Raw genomic sequence first — 15,644 nt, forward strand, 5'->3', positions numbered from 1 at the left:
AAACGCCTCCGTTTAATCATTCATTCGTGTGCGCCACGTGAGGCGTCTTCATTGAGATTTATCTTGCCTTTTATCGGTCAAGCGATGGAGGCAGTTACTTATTACACGAACCTTACCTACAAACATACGATTTACCGTATTAGTTAGTACGAGAACAACGCTAGCTAGACGACTACGCTGAAATTATACCGTCCGGTAATAAATAAATAATTTAAATTTTAGGTAATTAACTTTCGTGATTGAATTAAGCATAAGGAATTACCTGTTAGTTCGTTTATATTGATTTATTACTCGCTTTTTGATTACCAGCTCTATGCCTACGTTTTCTGAGTAATAACGTAACAAACAAATTAATTGCTGGTCTGTCAAGAAGTGTTTGTCACGACCCCGCTATGAAATATTTGGACAGGAATAAAATGTCGGGTATATTTTAAATTTCATAACATATGAATGGGTATTGTTGAGGTTCGCACGTAGCGCTTAGGCGCGGGTATGTCGGTGGCGTATGTTTTGTTTCTTTTATTGAGTCGAGGGTGATTCGAGGGTGCGGGTACTGGGCACGGGGCACGCGGACCCGACCAACCCGCCTTAATTAACGCCGGCCCGAAGCGAATATTAAATGTTCGCAAATAGACTTATTTGTCCATATGTCGGTGGTGGCTCGGTGCCTCACGTGAACCGCAACTACACATTAAATGAGATATCCTCGCTTTGTTCAACGAAATTGTATGAATTCAAGGTTAGTTAGTCGACCGCCTCTAACTAAATGTTTAGTGTTCGCCGGGGTGGCTATGATTTCTGCGGTGTTCCACTACGTACACGATAATTACTTACAGTGACTGTGTTCGCGAGTCAATTTGCCGCGAATAAAATTTAATTACGTTATATAGCCGGCGAGCACAATGAGAGGCGGTGTATGGGACGTGTATTCAGTGACCCACTTTGTTACCTTTATCAATATGTTTTGTTAGCATACAGGGATGTATAAGTGTTTTTAGTGAGACAAAATTAGTTTTGGTTTCATTTAAAAGCTGCCTTGCTTACCCTAATTTGAGCTTTTAGGTAAACCAGAAACCATAAGGTCTTTAACAATGGTTCTACTTTACACAGTATTTAGGGTAGATACGGCATCTGTCAATAGCATTCACTTTTTCGAACAAACGGGAAACCAAAAGACATAATTTAATAAAGTACACTGACTAATTGTCCTTTGTTCGAGTTTCTTCATATCAACATGGTCAATAAAATTACTATTATTATCGTTAAACATTCAGCAGTTTTTCACTGTTCTGATTTATCTCTTGCTATAAGAGCTTGTAACTCGAGTACACAAAACTTTACAAACAAGACTAGCTTGCACTAACAATTGAAATATCACTCGAGGAAATGTATGAACATTGTATGGAAAATTGTATAGTTGTGTAAGAAGGTACAAACTCACGATAATGTTCCCAGTTTCCTTGGTTCATGTAATATGCTCAGGGGGAATAAGATTGGGCCTTCCGGCTACCGTAGGTGTATCTGATGGCAGAAGACAGCAATCGTGATTGTTAGCATATCACCACTAAATTGAAAAATGTTGATATGTTTCCTTTGTGAAGATTGTAAATAGTTTTGAGGATTTATAAACCAACTGATGCGAAGGTTTGATTTCTTAAAAGCGTTTTATTATCTTGAATTCTAGCTTAAGCAGTCATTCTACACAATAAAATAATAGGAAATGGATTTAAATTACAATAATTTGTGGTTTGAATTTGAGATTGAGTACCTTACGTACCTACTTTACATAATATAGAGTTCCGTATGGTTAGTGGTCAATCTGGTGTCAAAGTTGTTCAAGCCACCCAAAGGCAATATAGAGTCTAACTAAAGCTTATATTTAAATTATTTAATCTTATACTTAACTTACTTAATAGCTTTATTCCTTACTTCTGCTATTCTTGGCATAAGTATCGCTATTACTTTTTTATTTCAATCAGTCTAACATACTTTTGTAAAATAACATACTTAACATAATTTCTAAGACATATATTATATGAACGAAAAAATATTTCTGTATAGAACTTTATAACTGAGCGAAGATTCACAGCGCGACATCTAGCGAATGTTCTAAGAACTAATATTGTGTTGTACAAGTCGGCAACGGAAATAACTTGCTACGTCTCACACTAGGACGTACGGAATAACGTTTTGTTAACTTTGCACAAAGTGGAAACGATCACTCCAACTAGCTATCAAACTTGTATTTGTATGTCACAACTTGTTTAAAATACGTACTGAATATTGAAAATGCTGTTCTACTCTTATAAGTTGGTTTGTAAAACATGAATTAGAAACAAATGGAATTTTCATTCTTTGGTATTTTCAATTTCATTACTCTATACAAATTTTTGATTATTTTTATAGCTTTGGTGTTGAATCGAATATATAAAACTCTTTCGCTACTGACTTACTGACTGATGGACAACACACCGCTGAAACTACTGAGCGTGGAAAGTTTGTAAGACATTTGATAAGAAAATTCTTAGAAAGTATAGAGAAGCATTAACAGAAGATTTTAGGAAATTCCACTACAAAGTTTAAATTACATGTCATATAAATATAACATTTTCAAAAAACTGCAAAATTGTTAGCATAAAATAAAGTACCTATATAGACAACTCTAATACGGGTAGATTAGGGCAATAGTATTATATACCTACCCATAAGAAAATATAACAGAATGAATGCAAATATTTTTAGTAAACATAAAAAATATTTACAAAAGTACGTAGAGTATGCAAGAGTTACGCCGTTTTAAATTATTATCTTCATTGTTATTGTTAGATAATTCATTATGAAAACGATAAAATTACTGCTTGATAAGTTGACCTCAACCCTGACTCTTAAGACTGAGAGGTACAACGACAATACGATCATTCATGACACTTTACATTATGTTTACTATGTTTCTTTGTTTTAAAAAATCATAGGTATGTCAGAACCAAAGGAAAACATGATTTACGAAATGATTCCATTCCATGAGAATAATTTATCTATAATATAGATAAAAGTTCCAAAATACAAGATTGAAGAAGTCAAAACGCAAAGAGATAATAGCTCAAGAAATATGTAATCACATATTTAAATTCAGATAAAATAGGTTCAGTGACTACACGGCCCGGTACAAATGTAGTTGAGTATACGATATAAAAAACTTGATCAAACAAGTAATTAGCTACGCAAATGTCCTTTTATCTTTTGATCGCTATAAGTGGTAACACACACTATAATTTACATTTGGTTGCATTCGTTTGACCTGAGTCACACGTGTGCAGGTTAATTTAAACGATTCGTCAACAGTGCACGCCACAACCCTAGCCCTGCGTGTACGCTCCTCACAAAAAGCGCACACATTATTTTTTTTAAAATAAAAATTGCAAATAATAATCACGATCACGCAAACTTTTTGAAATTGGCAGTACTCGGACGGCGCGGCGCATGCGCTAGACAGTTCAGTGGCGACCAGTTTTAAATTTAGATTCGTGTCGCCGGAATTTCGCTGGCCTATTTCGACTCAGCAAACGACAGATTTTAACTGAATTCAAAGGTACAATTGTTATTGATGATCGGTTAAATTATTCGAGTCAGTGATTTATCGGAGATGGACCCGTGTGATGTGAAGTGAAATGAGAGTTGTGAGTGTACCGTGAGTGCGCGCGTGGTTATGTGGACTAATTGTTGAGAGTACTCCGTCAACATGTTCGGCAGAACGATCGTGATGTTGTTGTTGTTGTGGAAGCAAGGTAAAGTACCTCTCTCGTACATTTATCACGTACTATAAGAATTAGGCGAAGCCGACGCGAGTGCTGGCCACAGTGCCCACCTGGCGGCTACAACGAAAGAACATTGTGTGTAGTATTATACATGTAGAGTAACTAATTCAGTAACTAGTGAGTCACGGTCACCAGAGTGAGACGCTGACAGTCACCCACTTACAAAAGATGTAACACTTCTACCTCTGTTCCGTTTGTTATTATGAATTTCAATAAATTGTGTTTTTTTCTCATTATTCAGAAGGTCTGAACCTACGTAATAATCAAGCTAATTGTCAAAGGTCGATTGATAAGAACTGACTAATTACGTGAAGGATATTTTAATTGCTCAGGTGTTTTGTTTACATCTTATATGCGTTCTAGACGTACTCACAAGTCTAAGAGAATCAAGTTGCAGTTGTCGATTTTTCATCAATAATTTCTCGACAGTTACTCGATTTTCAATAGTCGGTTGGAGTAGGAAATGACCTCTCTGAAATCTTTTCATGCTGTAGTTAAAAATATGCATAGAATCGATATTGAATGTCAAGAAATTCGAACACAATAAATATAGACGTGATTTTATATTACAGATTCAGTGAGGAGTGTTCGTCTAGTCGAGCTAAGGGTCCCGACTCATGAGCCCGAGGGCGGTATGGCGCTGCTCGGCTGCCAGTATGACATGGAGGGAGACACGCTGTACTCCGTCAAGTGGTACAAAGATGGTAGGGAGTTCTACCGCTTCGTACCCAAGAATGAACCCCCTGTATACTACTTTAATACCCCTGGAGTTAATGTTGATGTAAGTACACTGTGTTAGATGAAGCTGTAGCGTTGATACTAACTTCTGATATACGTCGTACTTGATTTGGTCGTTTGACATTTGATTTACTTGATAGCAAGTTCTTTTGATGTCCGCTAGGGGCGCTGTTCGATGTTTCATGTATAGATGTTGGAGGAAAGTCGTCACGTTTCATAGTGATATCTTTTATTTAAATTTAATCAGAAAATTGTAATTTTTGTGATGATTTGATCCTCATAATGTTTTTATGATGGGTGAAGTAACTATAATAGATTTAATTGCTGCTCTTAAATGCTTTCGACGGTTCAGAGTTTGAGAAATATAAAATTCTATCAGATTTGAGTCGACACTACTTTGGAAAAAAGTATTTCAAACCAAATATTAAACATCGGCACAAAAGTATCCGTACCAAAAGAAAATAGTTTTTTGACTGGGCATTTTTACTAACGTGCGATCTTTAATGTTTGAATATATGTAGCGTAAAATTTTAAAATTCAATTTTTAAAAGAAGCAGATCAGCGAATATCAACATTTATTATACACTAGCTGACCCGCGCAACTTCGCTTGCGTCACCTAAGAGAATGGGTCAAAATTTTCCTCGTTTTTGTAACATTTTTCCTTGCTACTCCGCTCCTAATGACCGTAGCGTGATGTTATATAGCCTATAGCCTTCCTCGATAAATGGGGTATCTAACACTGAAAGAATTTTTCAAATTGGACCAGTAGTTCCTGAGATTAGCGCGTTCAAACAAACAAACAAACAAAGAATCAAACAAACAAACTCTCCAGCTTTATTATATTAGTATAGATTATAGCATTGTATATTCAGTATGAGGAAGCAAGAAAAAGTTCTTTGTTTCAGTGAACGATACATAGCTTCCTAAATCCTTACGCGTTGTTTTATTGTCCGTAAATTCCGTTAAAGGAGTCAATTTTTACACGCCGTTACCTCACTTTATTTCAAGTTGGTAAATAAACTAGCAACACAGTACTATTGCATTGCATTTTAATGCGCCAATGACTTGTAAACGTTATGTTTTTGTATGTTTTTCCTATATTCATTTATCCTACTAATATTATAAATGCGAAAGTTTGTGAGTATGTATGTATGTTTGTATGGATGTTTGTTGCTCTTTCACGCACATACCACTTATTCGATTACGGTGAAATTGTGTATATAATTAGCTGAAGACCCAGAATAACACATAGGCTACTTTTTATCCTGGAGTTTTCGAGGGGTCGGGATTTACACGGGAAGGGTTTCCAAGTCACAGGCGGCCTCTAGTATTCTAATATTTATCACTGAACTAGCCAGTGTGAGAACTCAGTGTCGCTTACTATTATTTTTAGTATTGCCAGCTAAGTAATATAGTTTTAGATGATTGACTGCATAAAATATATTGTCTACGGAATAAAAATATTTATAATCGTATTCTTTTGTTTCCAATGCAATTTTGTTATTTGTCACGCACACATCTGTGGTCTGTTTGCGAAACTATCATGAAGCTAATCTGTGAAGGGAACTGAATGTCAGTTTTCTTTGAAAACATAGCAGTATTATAGTGTGCAGCTGTGCAAATAAATAGTATACTAGAATAAACATGAACACATCATAATATATAATGAGAAATATCGCTAGAACTGTCCTAGTTCGATCACCTCTATAAACCTTTTAGAATTAAACAAGACTAGATAATCCACGCGGGTATATTTGAACCACTTAGTTATGTTTTATGAAAAAGTAGCCTCTATTTCAGGCTAGGCCTTTAAATATCTTCTTACTATATCGAAAGTGTTCATCTGCTCAGCTATAAAGAGAACATTTTTCCTTTTAAATCTAGCATAGTCTAGCAGCTAGGTTCTAACATTTTATACACCTTCATTACATTTGTACCTGTTACATCTGCTGCATAAGGCTCTACCCCATTTCCGTGCTAGTGGTACATTCAGTAATTGTAACGACTATAATAAGTGTCAATATTGGACATAAATGAATAAAAGATTTGATTTTGATTTTGCCATTACGGCTGTTTAAGTAGCGTCACTTAAGCTCTTATACAATATGAATTATGATGTGGAACAAGATGAATGCCTCAATTACTATCTTCACGATATCTTGAAACTTCCGCGTGAATCCCAGCAACAGATGAGTTTACACAAATGTGTGTTGTTTAACTCTAACGATCAGTAATGTGCCACAATCATGTAATATGCCATCACACTAACCTCCACTTGGGATAATGACACCGTACAATATTTCACTGACACTGGTTCAATCTATACTGCTGAGATATTTATAAATAACTAGCTTTTACCCGCGACTTCGTCTGCGCGAATGCGTCATTTTCCCGAGGTAAAAAGTAGCCTATGTCCTTTCTCGGGTATCAAAATATCTCCATACCAAATTTCATGCAAATTGGTTCAGTAGTTTAGGCGTGATTGAGTAACAGACAGACAAACAGACAGACAGACAGAGTTACTTTCGCATTTATAATATTAGTATGGATATCATAATATTTTCATGAGATAGACAATCACTTCTGAACAGCGTTTAAGATTAACTTTGGGTCGATGATCTGTATGTCAATGTCGTATGATCTGTTTGCGACTTGACATGAAAAGGTTCCCGGGTGAAAAGATTCAGATTATAAAACACCTACCTGTATACTAAATTTCATCAAAATCTAAGCCGTGTTTATGACGCGCTTGAATTACAAACATTTTTCTAAGCTTTTGCATTTGTGAGTATAATAATTATGTATGGTTTGATCTGTCGAAATTAGTTTCGATTAAATAATCTGACAATAGAAAAGACATACATAATTTGAGTATTATTATAACTCCTGTAAATCCGTGCTTCAACCGTTAGAACCGGAACAAAATGGCCCTTCCGTAGCATTCTAGGAAATAGTAACGAGGTGTTGAGTTTACAATGTTGTTATGGCTAGTTAATACTGGGCTAGAATCTACGACCTACGAACATAATATATCATTGTATTTGTGTTAATTTACTATTTCTCCATTTTTTATAAAACAAACAATTCAATTATTTCACTTGTAGTTATTGTATAAGGTAAGCTCATCTCATCAAATTCGTTTTAAAAAGTAAATGTTTCACATTTGAGATTTAAGTACATTAATTCTTATAAAATAAAGATTGTGAGTAATATCGCCGCCCGTGGGAAAAAGCTGTTACGTATATGATACCTGAGAGACCCAGACGTCATCTCTTTGTGACCTGAAAAAAATATACTTATTGTTAAAAGTATTGACTCAAAATAAAATTGGTTATTTTGCTAATTGTGACACTTCTAATAAAATAATCTGTACAAACCGCAAAAAAACAGGAAGTCGAGAATAAAAGAAGTAAAAATTAAAATCTTGAAATCATCAAACGTTCGTTGTTTTCTTATAATTTAATGGTTGTCACTCGTGCGTGGATTAGAGTGAAATATAATTGATATAAATATTCCCAATGCCAGCTATTACGTAGAAATGGTGTTTTTATAGAAACAATAACATATGGAAACGCTTCTGTTTATGATATCACCGGCTAGATCATATTGTGTGTATTTTTGAAACGTTTTACATTATATTTTTAATAGATCGCTGAAGAAATTGTGTATTTATGATTCCCAATTATAATATGTTTTCACAGTAAATATAAAATGTGCGAAATAATCAATTCCGAAAACACAGCTCAGGCTGATTCATAATACTCTAGGTCAGCGAGAAAGCATCTACATTATTCTCAGTATCTTTTCCCTTAAAAGTTACGGTCCTTTAAAAGTAAATTTTAGAAAATGATTGCGTAAACTATTATTCGTCGACAGACCAATACAATGTGCTTGTTTAACATTATCAAACTATATTGTTATTGATATTCAACAAATAATTACAATTATGTATATTTCAGATCGCTCGATCATCAAACACAGTGGTAGCTCTTCTGAACCTGACCCAGGAGTCGGCAGGTCACTATCGATGCGAGGTGTCTGGTGAAGCTCCACACTTCGCTACTGTCTTCAGGCAGAAGTTTATCAATATACACTGTGAGTTCACTCATAAAGGTTACATTAACAACAAGAGTTATCCCTATTTGATTTTGCTCAAAAACAGTCAGTTATAGTTTATTTCATGCGCTTAAAGTCTTTTAACACAGTTTGATGTATGTATTTTATCGTCCTATAGCTTAGTTAACTTTACTTGTATGTCAATTGCCAACTATGTTGGTTTATTTGACTTTAGAAAAAAATATTACAACGGCTTCACATCTCAGTTTTCGCATCTTTGTGATTTATCAGTATAATTCCTTGTATTACCATTGATAACTTCCAATTAAATAGCTAACCAAACCATTCAATATGTTACAGTACTTCCAAAATCAGGGCCACGGATCACCGGGCTTCAAGAACAATACAATATTGATGAGTTCGTGGTGGCCAACTGTTCGCTACCACCGTCTCGGCCTAAGGCTCATCTGAAATGGCTGGTGAACGACCGGCCAGCTTCCTCGGAGTATGTCAAAGGTCCCTGGTACAGGGTGACAGCAGAACACCCTGATGCTGCAGAGACCATACTCCAGCTGAGTTTCCGAGCGACTACTTCTGATTTCGTAGACGGGGCTATTAAATTAAAAGTAAGTTTGATCTGAAATCAGGTCTACCTTACTGTTTATTAACATAACAAATATAACAATTGTAGGAATAAAACAATATAATTTTGCCCGACTCGGCAATCGAGCCTGAGACCGTTTGCGTAGATTACCGCTATAACAGATAAAACAATCCGGTTTCAGTAGTTAAATTACTCAAAATCTTTTTCTACTGAAAGCACTAACAATATTTCAAAGCTTTCAGCAATACAAAACTGTCACCTCCGGCAAGAAACCACGACATCTAAATCTTCGAATATCATATTCCTCATATTTTATTTTTATATTTGACTTTCATTTTTCATGGAGTTTTCCTGGTGTCATACATTTTAATGTTTCACGCGTCAACATGTCCGCTCCACTCGCTTAATATTACTTTGTGCATTTTGTGAGAGTCGCCTCTTTATATTGTCTTTTCGAATCTGTATTTACAGAAATTGACACTTTTTATACCAATTAAAAACAATATTATTTTATTTCACATTTATTTTACTTTAAATGTTTACAGTTAATAATAATATGTTTTTCTTACAATAATATTGATTGTTTCAGTGCCAAGCAACAATAGCGCCGCTTTACCAAAGAGAAACAGAGTCAACTCATTACATATCGCTCCCGATAACTATCAGCAGAGAAGCTCCACATTCTGAAGAAACTAAAGGTAGACATTACGATCCATTATACTAAACGCCTGTATAAATATAAGTTATGAATAAAAAAAACAAACAAAAATAATGTACAAAAACATTCAAACACTAAATCTACTAGTAAACATAATAATAGAAACCCCAAAAAATATTACTTTCAGGAAAATACTAATATATACCCTGCACAGACTGTCATTCTGTCTACAATGAACCCGGTTCAATTTTAGCATAAATGTAGTGATATTACTTTCCATTGGGTGATAAGTGCTTATAATAAAACAATATCATATCGTAGTAATCCGCTGAAAATAATTAAATGTAACATTGTATTTTCAGATTACGCCGCATCGGTGGAGAACTCGATAGCAGCTTTAATCATACCAATTATTTTCCTAATATTAATATAATTTAAACGTGATATTGCATTAAGGCGGGGCCGACATTGCAAATAATGTTACATGTTATTATGATAATGGATTTCGTGGTTATACGCTCACGGGTATAAAATGTAGTGATACTTTGACATGCAATGCAGCGAAGAATATTTCTCAGGAGTTCGAGGTGCAGAAAAGTTTCCAGTAAATAAAGACTCCTCATTCAAATTATACTTATACTTTAGCAGGAGTCTAATGTCAAGCCATAAAATTGTGACATTTCATTCAGTTCTATGATAAAATTCGGTTTGTAATGGGAAACTTAAAGTTTACATGAAATTAATAAAACGAGTGTTAAGCTTTTACGTATCATAACCAGGAATTACTTGGAAAGGAATTTAGTACGGTTCAAATTTCAACAGTTTTGTAGCGAAACGTGGCGAATACTCTACAGACCGTTTTAGATACGGTTAAACAATTCTTTGGAAGTTCACAAAACTTGAACATCAGGAAATGTACGTGCAGGTTCGTAGTACATATACGTAAGCAACTAACTAGGGAACTTGCTCCTACAACGAGGCAAGGCGCTCGCAATCTTGAATGCTATGTCGTTTGGGAGAGTAACAATTATACAAATATACTTACCTACTAGCATTCGTATACATGTGTACGGCACGAAGTTGCTTTGTGTAAATACTTGTTGATGCCTTGTTCCTTCAAGTCATTTTGAAGGAAATTAATCTTAGCCTTAAGTCAAAATCCTGCTTCTCTATCTAAAAGTTACATACCAGGGAATATCCTTCCTGAATATGTTGTCTAAATCTATAATACTGTAACTATGTTTGCAGTTTGGCTCTGTAATAAGCAAATGTATGAAATAAAGACGTACCTAAGCTATTTTTCGATTAGATTTTAATACATAATGTACATGTTAGCAGCTAAATAAATAAATATAGATTTATTAATGATGATACTGTTAATGCGAATATAATAAAATGCTTTAAAATGTACTTATAGTTATAAAAGTTGGGTTTTATAATATAGTAACTTACGAATGTAAAGTAGAGAAATTTTGGTGTTAACTTTTAGCAAAATGAACCCAACAATTACTTGTATTAAATTAGCATTAGCTTTTCCTAGAACTATTCGAAATTCAATCAAGTCTTTGAAAGCCTATTGCTGATTTCAGATTCTTCTTAGAATTTTGAACTTTTAGAATTTCACAAAGTCTTTAAACAAATGCGATTAGTTACGATTCCAATATTTTATGCCACATTAAAATTTTGTACAGGATTTGGTAAATAGACGAAAATGAAAATGTTATTATTACGTTACTATGATTATTGTATCGGAACCCTTAAGATATTCTTTTATTTTTCGGTTTCGTGATATATCTAGTAGTGCATTCGAATTATGTTTATATTTCTATGCATTTAAAATTCTGTTATTTTTATATTAATCCAATGTATAAACGTTTAATATTAGGATGGTTGTGATAAACATAGCTTTGCATGAATATCAATTGTAATTAATAAGTGAAAAAATAAATACAATAAGTTACAAGAAACTTTTAAAAATTATTTATTTACAATGATGACAGCATTGTGATATTCATTTAAACATAAAAGTACAGAACTTTCTTCTATCCTTGACGCGCCGTGTTCGTTGTTTTGTGATCAGTAGCCAGAGCCGCGAGGGCCGGACGGTCCACCGCTCGGATACCCTTCGTCTCCATTGCCTCCACCATTTTGAGAGCCTGGACGACCTCTGCCTCCTCCTCGTCCACCTGGCCCACCAGAAAATCCTCTGCCACCTTGCTGTCCACCAGGTCCTCCTCTTGGGTAACCATCACCATTGCCATTACCTCCTGACCCATTTCCCCCCGGTCCACCACTCGGGTAGCCTCCACCTGCTCCTCCTTGTGATCCTCCCCTAGAACCACCTTGAGGCCCACCACTAGGATAGCCGCCTTGTGGCCCGCCGCTAGGATATCCGCCACCTTGTCCTCCATTCAAGTCCTCACCACCCTGGCCCGAAGGAAATTGAGATCCAGATTGACCTTGACCAGGTCCACCTCGAGAACCTCCCCCGTTTCTTCCACCAGGTCCACCACTAGGATAACCCATGAAATCACTGCCAGAACCCCCTTGTCCTAACCCGCTTCCTTCTTGATAACGTCCAGAAGTTGGACCTTGGCCTTGTCCCGACCCTGGATAACCACTATCTCCGTCAAGGAAATTGCCTCCTGGCCCACCTTGGGGATAGCCTTGACCACCACTTTGACCGTTACGTCCTCCAGGTCCACCACCACCACCACCACCTGGAAAATATATTGGTTACTAAAGTGTGACAATTTAACTATTTGCTGAGATAAAAAATATTATAGTTTGTCTTTTTCTCTAAGACTATTATGAAAAATGTATTTTAATTGTACATCAGTAACATTTAAATTTTACGTCGTTTTAGTGAATTCAAAATTTTTCGTTTAAATAAACACAATATTATACTCAATAGTATTGCAACAATATTTACCGCGTCCAAAACCAGAGCCAGAGCCGCCATTTCCGCCGCCTAAACAAAAAAATTGTTAGTAGTACAAAATAAATACAGTAGCAACTGAACAAAGTTAGGTCAACGTTTCAGAGTTTTGTTTAATCTATGCGTAAATCAACTCTAACTTTTACATTAAAAGCACAGCTAGCTCAAAATCACTGACGGAATATAATAATGTTCATAAGAGTAGTATTATACTATTGCAACATGGTTTTTTCAATTTTCCTCAGTTATCAAGTGTGACACAGATATCGCCAACCAAGATAATGAACGAACCCTCGTAACGAATCTGAGGCTTATATCCCTGCGTGCCGGCCTCGTACTCGACTACCTGCTTCCTGCCATCGGGCAGCACTACGTTATACTCCCCAGTGGCCAGGTCACCATCACGCTGCTCAGAATGACCAAATTTAGTACCTGTCTGCGAGTCGTCCACGTCATAGCTAAACTCGTATTTAGCGGGCTCCTGAAATAAACAATTAACACTGCTAAATCACATCTGAAGCATGCCATAATTTACCTGCATATTTAATAACAGATATACTATTAAGTGTTTTAAAACTTAAACTTACATTAGATTCGCCGTCATCATAGTTTTGACCACGACCAGAACCTCTTCCACCGAAACCACCACCTGAGCCGCCGCCAAAACCACCTCCTGAACCTCCAGAAGGTCCACCGTTGGAACCGCCACCAAAACCAGGAGCTCCATACGTTGAAAATGGCGAGCCACCAGATTGTCTACCACCAGGACCACCGCCAAAGCCGCCTTGCGAATCAGGAGATAAATAATTGGAGTCTGGCGGTCCCTGCGATGTTAATCGTTGACTTCCCTGTTGTCCACTACCATCGAAGCCCCCGGTAGGCGGTGGGCCGTACGAACTTTGTGGTCTTTGACCAAATCCTTGGCCACCTGATCCGGAGGGACCTCCGCCGCGTCCACCTCCACTTCCAGATTGTCCATTTAAGCCTTGTTGATTTGGAGCGCCATAAGTCGATTGCGGTCCACCTCTGTTACCACCGGGACCACGTGCGCCGGGCCCACGCGAACCCCCATTGCCTTGATCTGGTGCACCATACTGAGAGCTGGGTGTATTTCCTCTACCCTGATTAAAGCCACCTGGGCCTGAAGAAGAACCGAACCCTTGAGAACCTTGTCCATTGCCACGAGATGATGGAGGGCCATATTGAGTATCAACTGATGGCCCAGATTGGCCATTTGAGTAGGAATCTTGTGGTCCATTCTGACCTAACCCACCGCCAGGTTGCGAACCTCTTTGAGTATTACCACCGCTTCCAGGGGGACCATATTGTGAAGACGGACTGCCCCCAGAGGGTCCAATGCCGGAGGGAGGTAGGTAACTGCTAACTGGAGGTTCACATCTGCTTGCAGGCCACGCTAGAGCGGCTAATAGGATTATATACTGGAAATTTTAAACGTTTTATTAAGTAACACATTTATGAAAAACACAGAAACCGACACGATATTATTGACACTTACTAAAACCATCACTGGTGAATTGTCATGAAACACTCCCTACCTAGGTTTGAAACGATGTGTTACTTTATAAAGTTTTAGCTTTTGAATACATTAAATTTGAATAGACGGTGTTTATATAGGAAAGTTGTCAGTGGAGAGCGTGATACCAATAGCAATGCAAGAGCGGCTCACGCGTGTCGTGGCTTTGCGTCTAGTTTCGTGCATCTGCCGGCGTAGCGGCGCCCGCGCACCCGCGCCCGACGCGTCGCCCTGAGCCGTGTGATTCCCGCCTCGGCGCATGCAACCGTACGAAATAATGACATAGTTACGTGACGAATACATACAATTAATAACAACATTGTCCTCATTTATCTAAATAAATGTTATTGTATCTGCGAGTACAATTCATAGTTTTCGAAACTGTTCGCTACATTGTAGGTAATACGTGTTACTGACAAAACAAACGATTACCTTCAAGTTAGATTTACAACTTTTGGTATCAAATCAATATTTTAGGAATCTTTTACTGAAATAGGCACAGTACAGACAGTTAGTGCCTAGCCTCGTTATTCCATCAAAGATGTGATGTGACATTGTTTGGTACCTTTGTTATCTATTTGGAAATACGTGTAAATGCACTTTTTCAAGCATATTTCAATACGCATCTCCTTGTAAAGAGGAATATTCGACTAGGCTGATTTGATGACTCTAGCTAGAATAGATATTATACATTTTAAAACAGTGCACAGAAGGCCAACCCAGAAATCGAACCTGGGATTATATGATCCGCAGTCTCTATAATACGTATTTGCCATGAGTATTTATGTTAGTTTTCAAGATCCAACCAATCAATTCTTCAACCGGATCTTGATATATCCAATTAGTCGACATAAAACTGACCCATTTCCCATACAAAATCACGCATCAGTCGATTGGCTCAATATATATCATTGTAGGAACATTGTATCCGTGATGTCGGGCCATGCAGTGATCTGTGTCATCCTCACTAGTTAGTCCGAGTCGTGATCGCGTGGCGCAACACTATCGACGCCATTCGACGCTCGACACTCGGCACCCCTTCGCGCCCACTTGATTACTCACTGCGAAACCTACATGCCAGTTAATGAGACTTATGGATTCACGATTTTTGGCATCGTTATTGTGTTTACAGCACTCTAGGAAATCCATAATATATTGACACAGATTATACATTCTGATATTACGAAGCTTGGCTTACTGAAATAATGAAGTACTGAAAAAGAGAGCTTTATGTCGTAACTAAATAGTTAATTAGCCAACATTATACTAATAACAGCTAAAACAATGGTCATTACTTATT

The 15,644-nt window shown here is 36.9% G+C and overlaps 2 protein-coding genes across 3 annotated transcripts; one reads left to right on the forward strand and one right to left on the reverse strand.

Annotated features, from left to right (window-relative positions):
• The first annotated feature begins 3,174 nt into the window (after window positions 1-3,174).
• Window positions 3,175-11,839, forward strand: LOC142975567 (uncharacterized). The gene is made up of 6 exons (XM_076118501.1): window positions 3,175-3,785; window positions 4,388-4,596; window positions 8,514-8,649; window positions 8,971-9,236; window positions 9,804-9,912; window positions 10,235-11,839. Exons 1-6 carry the CDS (start codon window positions 3,740-3,742, stop codon window positions 10,303-10,305), a joined length of 837 nt encoding a protein of 278 aa, XP_075974616.1. The 5' UTR covers window positions 3,175-3,739; the 3' UTR covers window positions 10,306-11,839.
• Window positions 11,837-14,464, reverse strand: resilin. Of its 2 annotated transcripts, none has more exons than XM_076118500.1 (5): window positions 14,327-14,464; window positions 13,398-14,249; window positions 13,243-13,291; window positions 12,805-12,843; window positions 11,837-12,592 (listed from the first exon to the last, which is right to left on the reverse strand). In XM_076118500.1, exons 1-5 carry the CDS (start codon window positions 14,333-14,335, stop codon window positions 11,949-11,951), a joined length of 1,593 nt encoding a protein of 530 aa, XP_075974615.1. In that variant the 5' UTR covers window positions 14,336-14,464; the 3' UTR covers window positions 11,837-11,948. The 2 variants fall into 2 exon arrangements, with proteins under 2 accessions (XP_075974615.1, XP_075974614.1); XM_076118499.1 differs by having other exon boundaries at window positions 13,102-13,291.
• Window positions 14,465-15,644: the final 1,180 nt, after the last annotated feature.

This window comes from Anticarsia gemmatalis, chromosome 9 (genome assembly GCF_050436995.1).
Source record: "Anticarsia gemmatalis isolate Benzon Research Colony breed Stoneville strain chromosome 9, ilAntGemm2 primary, whole genome shotgun sequence".
Taxonomy (NCBI): domain Eukaryota; kingdom Metazoa; phylum Arthropoda; class Insecta; order Lepidoptera; family Erebidae; genus Anticarsia; species Anticarsia gemmatalis.

Bases quoted from the DNA above. Each gene is read 5' to 3' on its own strand.
- LOC142975567 (XM_076118501.1), top strand. From the start codon at position 3,740: ATGTTCGGCAGAACGATCGTGATGTTGTTGTTGTTGTGGAAGCAAG. The intron at 4,597-8,513 runs GTAAGTACACTG...TGTATATTTCAG, and splicing joins CCCCTGGAGTTAATGTTGAT to ATCGCTCGATCATCAAACAC. The intron at 8,650-8,970 runs GTGAGTTCACTC...AATATGTTACAG, and splicing joins GAAGTTTATCAATATACACT to TACTTCCAAAATCAGGGCCA.
- resilin (XM_076118499.1), bottom strand. The intron at 12,844-13,101 runs GTTCGTTCATTA...TTTTTTGTTTAG, and splicing joins GCCTCAGATTCGTTACGAGG to GCGGCGGAAATGGCGGCTCT. The intron at 12,593-12,804 runs GTAAATATTGTT...TATATTTTCCAG, and splicing joins TGGCTCTGGTTTTGGACGCG to GTGGTGGTGGTGGTGGTGGA.